Source organism: Lepus europaeus, chromosome 9, assembly GCF_033115175.1.
Source record: "Lepus europaeus isolate LE1 chromosome 9, mLepTim1.pri, whole genome shotgun sequence".
NCBI lineage: Eukaryota > Metazoa > Chordata > Mammalia > Lagomorpha > Leporidae > Lepus > Lepus europaeus.
Genome location: NC_084835.1, coordinates 69,326,610 through 69,340,014, shown reverse-complemented (window position 1 = coordinate 69,340,014; position 13,405 = coordinate 69,326,610). Strand labels below are relative to the sequence as shown.

Here is a 13,405-nt window from a genome sequence, read left to right as displayed (position 1 = left end):
TTTGTACAGTAATACATTGCTGTAGATAGCCCCACTGGCAGGTGGAAGCAGCTTCTGTTTTATTCTATCAATTTGTCAAATTGTACACAAGTCTTTTATACACTAGGTATTTATCAAAGAAATATAAGTGAGGAAAACATCACCTGCAGGAAATGTCTTCCCTATAACCTGCAAAGATAAAGCCAGTGGTTTCACAACATTCTTATTCCGGGTCAGGTCCTGAGCTCCACTTAAATTGATTGCAGAATTAGCTGGACTGAGAATTGGCGAATCTTTAAAATGAAAGAGGTTGTTTAAATTAGCAACCGTTTATATATGCAGGAAGGAAGTTAATTCAACAAGTGTGAGTTGATAAAAAGTAGGCTGTAAAATTTCAGTGTTTTCCTTGAACTATTCTGAAAGTCAATTTCTCTGTATTTACTTTTTGTTATTTTTAAATTTATTTCATAAACACTGGAAGGTACTATGTGCTTTGTGTTATTCTAAGCACGTAATATGAATTCACACAATTCCTATAACAACACTGTGAGGTAGTATTACTACCTTAAGTAGCAGTAGTCACTTAGTCAAGTCAGATGACCTGTCACCAAGGATACCATCATGCTCCATAGAAAACTGTTTCCACAGTTTCTCTCAAAACCATATTTTATTTTTTAAAAAGTTTTAAAAAAGAGTTTATTTACTTCAGAGGCAGAGTTACAGACAGAGAGAAGGAGAGACAGAGAAAAAGGTTTTCCATCCACTGGTTCACTCCCCAGATGGCCACAATGGCCGGAGCTGGGCCAATCCAAAGCCAGGAGCCAAGAGTTTCTTCCTTGTCTCCCAAGCGGGTGTGGGGCCCAAGCACTGAGACCATCTTCCACTGATTTCCTAGGTGTATTAGTAGTGAGCTGGATTGGAAGAGGAACAGCAGGGGCACAAACCAGCGCCCATATAGGATGCTGGCACCGCAAGTGGAGGCTTAGCCTACATGCTACAGCGCCAGCCCCAAAACATATTTTGGCATATTTATCTCTATCTAGAATGAGTCTGTCATTTAAAAAGTATCATACCAACTAACTCATTGTAATTTAGGAGAAAGAACTTTTCTCTAAAACAAAGTTGCTTTAATTTTGGAATAATCTAGAATTATTTTACTGCATTGCCAGTACATCCACAGGATCACTCCTATGCATTTGGATTCAGATAATAATTGAAACTGCAAAAATCACATGCTATTTCAGAGGCTGGCTGTGGGAGAGATGAAAACTCAAGCTAATTGGAATTTTCTGAAACGAGTAATCTCCCAGTCCCTACCTCTGCTCTGGCAGAACAGCTAGATCAGTTAACACAGGAAAGTATCACAGGGACTATTACACTCGAAGCACTCTAAAGAACAGGATACTGATGATCCAACACTAGAAATTTCTTTTAAAAAAACTATTACTCTGGGGCCGGTACTGTGGCATAGCAGGTTAAGCAACCACCTGCAATGCTGGCATCCCATATGGGCACCAGTTAGAGTCCCAGCTGCTCTACTTCTCATCCAGCTCCCTGCTAATGCACCTAGGAAAGGAGCGGAAGATTGTCCAGGTACTTGGGCCCCTGCATCCACGTGGGAGACCTAGAAGAAGCTCCTGGCTCCTGGCTTTGGCCAGGCCATTGCCCCCATTTGGAGAGTGAACCAGCAGATGGAACATCTCTCTCTCTGTGTCTCCCTCTCTCTGTGTAACTCTACCTTTCAATCAGTTAAATAAATAAATAAATAAATCCTCAAAAAACAAAAAACTATTACTCATACCACAACATGATTCCTAATTCATTTTATCTGTGCTTCCCCTAAGAAATCAAAAGAATTAAATAATTCCCTGCTGACGGGAATGTTATGGTTCTTCTTACTACCAGGGAGTGATGACAAGGGCTGTGGGAAGAACAGAGGCTAGCAAATACCAGCACAACATCATGAGCTTGTAGGAAACTGAAGGCAGCTGTTTTTTTACATCTTAGCAAGAGAGCCTTACAGGAGAGGTATCCCGAATAAGTTTTTTGTGCCATTACAAGGGTTGGTCATTATGTTTCAGGCCACAATCATGTTGTCTGGAACAAGATTAGTAGCTAATTATACTGGTTTATTCCTATAAGTTTTTCATATCTCTGACAGTCCAGATAAACACATAGGTAAAATCTGGTTAATAAATTATGAAGAGTGGTAATTCACCTTGTTTTTTCCTCCTTCCTTCTATTCATTCATTCTTTTTTTAAGATTTATTAATTTTGGGGGCCAGCGCTATGGTGCGGTGGCTTAACCTGCTACACTACTGCACTGGCCTCTCTCTCGCTCTTTTTTTTTTTTTTTTAAAGATTTATTTATTTATTTTAAAGTTAGAGTTACACACAGAGAGAAAGAAAGGTAGAGAGAGAGAGGTCTTCCATCCGCTGGTTCACTCCCCTGATGGCCGCAACAGTCAGAGCTGTGGTGATCCGAAGCTAGGAGCCAGGAGCTTCTTCTGGGTCTCCTACATGGGTGCAAGGGCCCAAGGACTTGGGCCATCTTCTACTGCTTTCCCAGGCCACAGAAGAGAGCTGGATCAGAAGTGGAGCAGCCGGGACTCAAACGGGTGCCCATAAGGGATGCCGGCGCTTCAGGCAGCGGCAGCTTTACCTGCTACGACACAGTGCCGCTCCCACCCTTTTTTTTTTTTTTTTTTAATACTTATTTATTTATTTGAAAGTCAGAATTATGGGAAGGGGTGGGGAGAAGGAGAGAGAGAGAGAGACAGAGATTTTCTATCCATTGGTTTACTCCCCAGATGGCCACAATGGCCAGGGCTGGACCAGGCCAAACCCAGGAGCCTCATCTCCATGTCCCACATAGGTGCAGCGGACCATAGACTTGGGCCATCTTCCACTGCTTTCCCCAGGGCATCAATAGGGAACTGGATCTGAAGTGGAGCAGCCAGGACACAAATCATATGGGTTGGCGGCATCACAGATGGCAGCTTTACCTGCTGCACCACAATGCAGGCCTCACCTTATTTATTCAAATGAATAAAAGCATAGACCAATATTTTTAAATAATGAAAGGTTCCAGAATTAACGTACAGAAATAAGTCTTCATGTATATAAACAATCTATTGTTAACATGCATAGGAATAAGCTTAATCAGTAAGTATGCAACTATATGAAAAAATTTATATGTCTGAACACAATGTCTAAGGATTGTCTTAAAACACTGAAGAGGCAGTAAGATTGAATAATAATTGCCCTGTGTTGATAATCATTGGAGCCTATTTTATCTGTTTGAAGTTTTCATATTAGGCATACTTAACATTTTTAAGTACTTCTGAAGTTCATAAAAATAGGCCTGAGTAAACATGAACACACAACCATGTTTCCAAACAGGAATATTCAATGTAAAAAAGGAATATTATGGCCGGCGCCACGGCTCCATAGGCTAATCTTCCGCCTTGCAGTGACAGCACACCGCGTTCTAATCCCGGTTGGGGCTCCAGATTCTGTCCCAGTTGCCCCTCTTCCAGGCCAGCTCTCTGCTGTGGCTCGGGAGTACAGTGGAGGATGGCCCAAATGCTTGGGCCCTGCACCCCATGGGAGACCAGGAGAAGCACCTGGCTCCTGGCTTTGGATCAGTGTGGTGTCAGTGCGCTGGCCATGGCGGCCATTGGAGGGTGAACCAATGGCAAAAAGGAAGACCTTTCTCTCTGTCTCTCTCTCTCACTGTCCATGCTGCCTGTCAAAAAAAAAAAAAAAAAAGGAATATTCAATGTAAAAAATATGCCAATCAGGGCAGACATTTGGCTTAGTGGTTGAGACACTGGTTGGGATGCCCATATGAGAATGACTAAATTCCTAGAATTCACTTCCTGCTAATACATACCCTGTAAGGCAGTGGTAATGGCTCAAGTAATTGGGTCCCTACCACCCAGAGGAGACCTGGACTGTGTTCCTGATTCCTCACTGTGGCCTGGCCCAACTCTAGCTGATGCAGGCATTTGGGGAGTAAACCAAGGGACAGGCAACCCTTCGATCTATGTCTGTTTGTCTGTCTCTATCTCACTGTCTCTCAAATGAACAAATTTTTAAAATTTAAATATGCCAAATAATATTACTGAATTAGTATTAGAATTATATAATATTTTAACTAGGCAAACTTATGTTACATTGATATGAAAAAATAAGCATATAATAAATAGCTGCAAACATCCTTAAGATAAAAAAAATTAGAAGCTACATGATATAACATGATATGTTACAAAACTTCAGTGAGTAATACACTGGGGTCTGGGTGCATTAGTAGACAAACAGAAGAATGGAACAAAAATTGTAAGAAATAGATGCAGGGATAGGTTTTTGGCCTGGAAGTCAAGATGCTCATATCCCATTTGGAAGACCTGGGTTAGATATCCAGCTTTGATTCCTGAGGCCAGCTTCCTGCTGGTTCAGATCCTGGGAAGAAGCAATCATGGCTCAAGTGATTGGGTTTCTGCCACCCACACTAGAGACCTAGGTTGAGTACCTGGCTTCTTGCTTCAGCCACTGGCCTGCACTGGAACCACTGAGGGCAACTGGGGAATGAACCAGTAGATAGGAGCATACTCTTGTGTGCGCGTGCACACACACACACACACACACTTTCTCTCTCTCTCTCTCTCTCTCTCTCGTGCCTCTCTACCATAAATTAACCATCTCATTTATTGTTTAAAAAATAAATAGATGCAAATATACACGATAATTAGTATAATATGAAGGTAGCACTTCAAATTAGGAATGTAGATGAACCATTCTCTTTTTTTTTTTTTTTTGACAGGCAGAATGGACAGTGAGAGAGAGACAGAGAGGAAGGTCTTCCTTTTGCCGTTGGTTCACTCTCCAATGGCCGCCGCGGTAGCGCGCTGCGGCCGGCGCACCGCGCTGATCTGATGGCAGGAGCCAGGTGCTTCTCCTGGTCTCCCATGCGGGTGCAGGGCCCAAGGACTTGGGCCATCCTCCACTGCACTCCCTGGCCACAGCAGAGAGCTGGCCTGGAAGAGGGGCAACCGGGACAGGATCGGTGCCTCGACCGGGACTAGAACCCGGTGTGCCGGCGCCGCAAGGCGGAGGATTAGCCTAGTGAGCCGCGGCGCCGGCCTAGATGAACCATTCTAGAAAATGTGTTGATAGGGGCCAGTGCTGTGGCGCAGCAGGTTAAAATCCCAGTCTTCAGTGTCGGCATCCCATATGGACTCCCATATAGGCGCTCGTTTGAGACCCAGCTGCTCTGATTCTGATCCAGCTCTCTGCTATGGCCTGAAAAAGCAGTGGAAGATGACCCAAGTGCTTGGGCCCCTGCACTCACATGGGAGACCTGGAAGAAGCTCCTGGCTCCTAGTTTTGGATCAGCACATCTGAGGCCGTTGAAGCCTATTGGGGAGTGAACCAGAGGATAGAAGACCTCTCATTTTCTCTCTCTCCCTCTCTCTCTTTCTCTCTCTCTGCCTCTCTGTAACTTTGCCTTTCAAATAAATAAATAAATCTAAGAAAACAGTCGACCTTAAGGCAAAAATTAGAGAAAAAGAAAGACATTTTATAAAGAAAAGAAGGTCAATCTACCAGGAAAACATAATTATAACATATATACATCTAAAAATAGAATTTCAGATAAATGAAGCAAAAATTGATAGAACTTAAGGGAGAAATATCCATTTAAAAATAATAGTTGGAGATTCCAATACTCAATTTTCAATAATGGAAAGAACCACATGAAGAATATCAACAACAAAACAGATGAATTTAACAACAATATAAACCAATTAGACCTAGTTGATATCAGTAGGACATTCCCTCAATGAAAGAACAATATCTGTTGTTTAAAAGTACACAGGAGGCCGGCGCCACAGCTCAATAGGCTAATCCTCCACCTGCGGCGCCGGCACACCAGGTTCTAGTCCCGGTTGGAGCTCCGGATTCTGTCCTGGTTGCCCCTCTTCCAGGCCAGCTCTCTGCTGTGGACAGGGAGTGCAGTGGAGGATGGCCCAAGTGCTTGGGCCCTGCACCCCATGGGAGACCAGGAGAAGCACCTGGCTCCTGGCTTTGGATCAGTGCGGTGCGCCGGCCGCAGTGGCCATTGGAGGGTGAACCAACGGTAAAAAGGAAGACCTTTCTCTCTGTCTCTCTCTCTCTCACTGTCCACTCTGCCTGTCAAAAAAAAAAAAAAAAAGTACACAGGAAACATCATCCAGTATAAGCCACATGTTAGCCCATAAAACAAGCCTCAGTGAACCTCAAAGAATTGAAATCAAACAAATATATTCTCTGACCTCAACAAAATGAAATGAGCAATCAGTAACAGAAGAAAACTGAGAAATTTACAGACACATGGAAATTAACTAACATACTCCTAAATAACCAATGGGGCAAATAAATCACAAAGGAAATTAGATATGAGATGTGACTAAAGAAGTCGTATAAATTTATGGTTGTAACTGTATATATCAAGAAGAACGATTCAAATCAGTAGCCTTAAGAAACTAAAGAACAGCAAACTAAACCTAAAGCAAACAGCAAGAAGAAAATAACAAAGTCTAGAGCAGAAATGAATGGAGTAGGGACTAGAGAAATAGTAGTGAAAATCAACCAAATGTTTATTGAATGAAACAACAAAATTGACAAGCTTTTAGCTATATAAAGAAAAAAATGAAATATAGTAAATGCCATGAACAATTGCATGCCATTGTTCTGGGCTGAATTTTGTCTCCCCAACTTTCCTGTGCTGAAGCCTTAACTCTATACCTTAGAACCTGACTGTATTTGTGGAGATTTGGTCTTTGAAAAAGTACCCAAGGTTAAATGAGGTCATAGAATGGGTCCTAATCCATTCTTCATTAGGATTCATTTTTAATTATCATTACATACAGAAGATCAACTCTATACTAAGTAAAGATTTCAACAGTTTGCACCCACACAGACACACACAGTTTAAAGTACTGTTTGAAGATTAGTTTTACTGTTAATTCTTATAGTACAACACATTAAGGACAGAGGTCTTACATGGGGAGCAAGTGCACAGTGACTTCTGTTGTTGATTCAAGAATTTACACTCTTATTTATGACGTCAGTAATCACCCGAGGCTCTTGTCATGAGCTGCCAAAGCTATGGAAGCCTCTTGAGTTCACAAACTCTGACATTATTTAGACAAGGCCGTAATCAAAGTGGAAGTTCTCTCTTCCCTTCAGAGAAAGGTATCTCCTTCTTTGATGGTCCCTTCTTTCTACTGGGATCTCACTCACAGAGATCTTTCATGTAGGTCATTTGTTGCCACAGTGTCTTGGCTTTCCATGTCTGAAATGCCCTCATGGGCTTTTTAGCCAGATCCGAATGTCTTAAGGGCTGATTCTGAGGCCAGAGTTCTGTTTAGGGCATTTGTCATTCTATGAGTCTGCTGTGTATTCTGTGTATTCTGCTTCCCATGTTGGATCATTCTCTCCTTTTTAGTTCTATCAATTGTTATTAGCAAACACTGGCCTTATTTATGTGATTCCTTTGACAATTAACCCTATCTTTATGATCAATTATGAACTTAAACTGATCACTTTAACTAGTAAGATGGCATTGTACCTGCCAACGAGTCCCATGGCAAGTTTTTAGCTTTACCCTTAGGGGTAAGCACTGGACTTATTTTCACAAAGAACAATTAGAGTAATTCCTCATAATATAGACACTGTAATTTTATTATTGCACTCAGGCTGCACAAGTTATTCATGTTAGCTATATTTTCTTTTGATTCAATTGAACTAGTATTTAAAATAAGTACATGAGATCCTGCATTGTGGAGCAGTGGATTACATTAACACTTGAGATGCTGGCATCCCTTATCGGAACACTGATTTGAGTCACAGCTGCTCTGCTTCTGATCTAGCTTCCTGCTAGCATGCCTGTGAAGGCAGCAGAAGACTGCCAAAGAACTTGGGCCCCTGCCACCCATGTGGGAGACCTGGAGCTCCTGCCTTTAGCCTGGCCCAGATCTGGCTATTGAGCCATTTGGGAAGCCAACCAGCAGATGGAAGATCTCTGTCTCTCCCTGTCTGTGGCTCTGCCTTTCAAATAGATAATAAATAAGCCTTTAAAATTTTTGTTTGTTTGTTTTAAGATTTATTTATTTATTTGAAAGGAAGAGTTGCAGAGAGAGAGAGAGAGGAGAGTGACAGAGGGAGAGATCTTCCATTTGCTGGTTCACTCCCAAAATTGGTGCAATGGCTGGAGGCGGGCCAGGCAGAAGCCAGGAGCCTGGAGCCTCTTAGAGGTTTCCCTTGTTGGGGACAATGGGCCATCTTCTATCACCTTCCCAGGAGTATTAGCAGGGAGCCAGATCAGAAGTGGAGCAGCCACAATTTGAACTGGCTCCCATATGGGATACTGGCACTGCAGGTAGCAGCTTAACCTGCTGTGCCACAGTGCTAGGCCCATAAATAAGTCTTTAATAAAAACAAGGACATATCACTCCTTTAAGATTAACATTAAATCATACTGTCCTAACCAATTCTTATGTTGCTGATTTTTAAAAATAGCCTTATTGAAGTATAATTGACAACAAATTTCACATACTTAAGTACACACTTTGTAAGTTCTGATGTATGTTTATGCCCATGAAACCATCACCACATTCAAAACAGTGAATTTTTTAATTTATTTATTATCCTCAAGTTTCCTTATGATTCTGTGGTTCCTCCCTTGTGCTTGCTGTCACTGCAGATGACTGTTTCCTAGAGCTTCATATGGAATGATTTAAACAGTGTTACTTTTTTTTTTCATTAGTCAGATTTATCTTGACATCCATCACATAATTAGGAATATAATAGCTCATTATTGTCTACTGGTGACTAGCATTACATTGCATGGATATATAATCATTTATTTATCCATTCACCTTTCGGTGGACATTTAGATTGTTTCTAGTTTGGTGTTATTACAAAGAAAATTGCTATGAATATTATATATAAGTATTTGTATGGACATATATTCCTTTTCTCTTGGGTAAATACCAAGGAATGAGAGGGATGGGCCATATGGCAGGTGTATATTTAACTTTTTAAGAAGCTGTCAATCCCCTGTCCCAAGTGATTTTACTATTCTGTGTTGTCAGCAATGTATTAGGGTTTCACTTTAACTCTATTCTCACCAAATAGATAATATGGTATAGTGAGTCTTTTAATTTTATTCATTCTAGTGAGTGTGTAATGGTATTATTTAAGTTTGAATTTTCCTAATGATTAATGGCACAGGACATCTTTTCATGTTGCTTAATCACTATCTTTATATCTTGTCCCACTTAAAAACTTGGGTTGCTTTCTTATTTTTTGACCTTTAAAGGTCTTTATTCTGGGCACAATTCCTTTGTATGCTTTGGAAAGATTTTCTCTCAGGCTGTGGTTTCTCATTTCGCTCTCATAACAGTATCTTCTAAGGAGAAGTTTTTAAGTTAATGAAATCTAATTTATTGGTTTGTTCTTTTATGGATTGTGCTTTTGGTAATACTACTAAGAAATCTTGCCTAACCCAGGTCACAAATATTTTTTCATGTTTTATTCTAGACGTTTTATAGCTTTAGGTTTTACATTTTGATCTATCGCCCATTTAATTTTTGTATGTCGTATGAGATAAGAATCAGTTTCATGCTTTTACATGTGGACATCCAATTATTCCAGCATCATTTGTTGAAAAGGTTATCCTTTCTTTACTACATTGTCTTTGTGCCTTTGTTAAAAACGCAGCAGTAAACTCATGTCTGGGTTTATTTCTAGACTTCCTATTTGTTCCATTGAACAGAATATCATGCATCTTTATGCCAGTACAATGCTGTTTTGGTTATTGTAGCTTTATAATAATTCTTGAAAACAATGTTAGCTTTACAACTTTCCTTCGTGAAACAATGTTAGCTTTACAACTTTCCTTCTACCTATAATAGGGGCCGGCACTGTGGTGCAGCGGGTTAAAACCCAGTCTGCAGCACTGGTATCTCATGGGCACGGTTTTGAGTCCTGGCTACTCTTCTTCTGATCCAGCTACCTGCTATGACCTGAGATAGCCCAACTCCTTGGGCCCCTGCACCTTTCCATATGAATTTTAAAATCAGTGTGCCAATTTGCAGGGGGGCAGGCATTTGTCCCGGTGGTTAAGGTGCCAGTTAGCATGCTTGCAATCCACATTAGAATGCCTGGGTTAAACTCCTGGCTCCTGTTTCTGATTCCAGCTTTCTAATAATACAAACCCTAGGAGTCAACAGCAGTGGTTTAAGTAGCTGGGATCCTGCCACCCATAAGCATGATCTGGATTGAGTTCTCAGCTCCTTCCTGTTGCCCCTCTGCTATTGTGGGCATTTGGAAAATAAAATAGCAAATGGAGTTCTCTATGTCTCTGTCTCTCAAATAAATTTTAAAGATATTTAAAAATTTCTACCTATAATAGGGGCCGGCACTGTGGCACAGCAGGTTAAAGCCCCAGTCTGTAGCACTGGCATCTCATATAGGCACGGTTTTGAGTCCAGGCTGCTCTTCTGATCTAGCTATCTGCTATGACCTGAGAAAGCAGCAGAAGATGGCCCAACTCCTTGGGCCCTTGCACTCATGTGGGAGACCCGGAAGAAGCTCCTGGGTCCTGGCTTTGGATCAGCCCAGCTCCGGTCTTTGCAGCCATTTGGAGAGTGAACCAGCAGATGGAAAATCTCTCTTTGCCTCTGCCTCTCTCTAACTCTTTCAAATAAATAAATCTTCTAAAAAAGATTCTAGTTAATGGATTACAAATCAATATACAAAAACATAGTTGTATTTCTGTAAACTGTTAGCAAACAGATGTGAAATGCACTTTAAAAACATTTATGATAGAACCAAAATATTAAGTATCTAGGAATTTTGTGAATGGGATCTCTGATCAACTTCCATTATTACCATAGTGTTTTATTTTTTTCTAATTTATTTTTACTGATAGACAAAAGCTTGGGGCCGGTGGCATGGCAGGTAAAGCCACCGTTTGCAGTGCCGGAATTCTATATGGGCACTGGTTCAAGTCCTGGCTGCTCTACTTCTGATCCAACTCTCTGCTATGGCCCTGAGAAAGCAGTAGAAGATGTTCCAGGTCCTTGGGGCCCTGTACCCGCGTGGGAGACCTGGAGGTATCTCCTGGCTCCTGGTTTTGAATCAGCTAAGCTCTGTCCATTGTGGTCATTTGGGGAGTGAACCAATGAAATGGAAGACCTCTCTCTCTCTCCAGTTCTACCTCTCTCTGTAACTCTGTCTTTCAAATAAATAAAATAAATCTTTAAAAAAATGTCTACCAATAATAAAAATGTTGGGATTTGGACTGGGATTGTGTCGAATCTAAAAGTCAATTTGGAGAGAGGTGACATTTAAGTTAGTTGAGTCTTCCAATCCAAAACAAGAGGAATCTCTACAATGTATTTAGGTCTTTTTACCTTTTCTCAGCAATATTTTTTAGTTTTCAGGGTAGAATACTTTCACACCTTTTGTCAGATTTATTTCTAATATTTCATATTTTATACTATTATAAATGCTATCATTGTTTTTCATGTTTTCATTCCCAATAGTTTATTAATGGCATATAGAAATGCAATTGATGTTTGTATATTGTTCTCTATAGAATCAGTTTCTGATTTCTATGATTTTTTCTTTTCATTTTCTGTTTTCTAGTTTAATGTTTGCCACTTGATCTTTCTTCTGTTTGCTTCTGTTTCGGTTTGATCAGCTTTTCTTTTTCCCAGTTTCTTAAGGTAGAAGCTGGGTTCACTGAATCAAGACTTTTTTTTTTTTTACTAATATAGGTTTTCGTGCTATAACTATCACTCTAAATACTACTTTAGTGGTAGCCACAAATTCTGATATGTTGTTTTTTCATTTTGACCCAATTCAAAATATTGTTAATTTCTTGACTTCTCTGTTGGTCCACAGGTTATTCAAAAGTGTGTTATTTATTCTCCCAATATCTGGGGATTTTTTCCCTAGAGATCTTTCTGTTATTGATTTCTAACTTTTACTTTATTTTTAAAAAGATTTATTTATTTGAGAGGCAGAGTTAGAGAAAGAGAAAGGGAGAGGTCTTCTATCTGCTGGTTCACTCTCCAAATGGCCTCAACAGCTGGAACTGGGAAGATCCAAAGCCAGAATCCAGGAGTTTCTTCACGGTCTCTCACATGGGTGCAGAGGCCCAAGCACTGGCCATCTCCTGCTGCTTTCCCAGGCCATACACAGGGGAGCTAGATTGGAAATGGAGCAGCCAAGACTCAAAACGGTACCCATATGGGATGCCAGTGCCGCAGGAGGAGGCTTAACCTATTATGCCACAGTGCTGCCACCAATTTCTAACTTAATTTCTCTTTATACAAAGAACATAACTTGTGATTTGAATTCACTAAAATTAAGAATTGTTTTATGGCCCATAAGTATGAGGTTGTGCTTATTTTTTCTCATCTGCATATAACACGTGTTTTCTTCTCTCTGACTTGGTAAAATTCCTATGAACTTGAAGAAAATTTGTATTCTATTATGGGGTACAGTGATCTATGGGAAGTCTTCAAGAAGTTTGTAGGGGAGCCGGTGCTGTGACGCAGTGGGTTAACGTCCTGGCCTGAAGCGCCAGCATCCCATATGGGCGCCGGTTCAAGACCCGGCTGCTCCACTTCCTGTCCAGCTCTCATTTATGGCCTGGGATAGCAGTAGAAGATGGCCCAAGTCCTTGGGCCCCTGCACCCACGTGGGAGACTAGGAAGAAGCTCCTGGCTCCTGGCTTTGGATCAGCGCAGCTCTGGCCATTGCGGTCATCTGGGGAGTGACCCATCGGATGGAAGACCTCTTTCTCTCTCTGCTTCTCCTCTCTCTATGTAACTCTGATTTTCAAATAAATAAATAAATCTTAAAAAAAAAGTTTTTTACAAAATGTCTTTTACGAAAGATGATGCACGGATTTAAAAATTTTTGCATCAAAATAAAGTTATCTGCAGGGAGGGAGGGATAGAGAAAGGTTGATTGATAGGTATTAGGTTATGCTAGATAGAAGTAAGAAACTCCAGGGTTCTTCTGCACAATAGGGAAGCAATAGGTAATGTTAATGTACTGTATATTTCTCTACTAAAAAAATTCAGAATTGAATGCTTTCACTATAAATAAACATTAAATGCTTAAAAGGTAAATTCACCAATTCCATATTACAAAATGTCTACATACAACAAAACATTACATAGTAACCTGTAAATATGTACAATTTTTATTTAAAAACTTATCTTTTTAATTCCATTTTCCACAAACTTTTTGAAGTCCCCTTATACAAATGTCAATTAGGTCAAATTGGCTGACAAAGTTGCTCAAATATTCTAAATCCCTACTGATTTTCAGTCTACCTGTTTTAGCAAATACTAGGCAAGGG

The 13,405-nt window shown here is 40.5% G+C and overlaps 1 protein-coding gene across 1 annotated transcript in view; it reads right to left on the bottom strand.

Moving 5' to 3' along the window:
* The window catches only part of GREB1L (GREB1 like retinoic acid receptor coactivator), a 278,077-nt gene that overhangs the window by 78,276 nt on the left and 186,396 nt on the right, over positions 1-13,405 (bottom strand). The window contains exon 9 of the mRNA XM_062201447.1: positions 144-272. Coding sequence (XP_062057431.1) covers positions 144-272 — 129 coding nt within the window. The remainder of the gene's footprint in view (positions 1-143; positions 273-13,405) is intronic.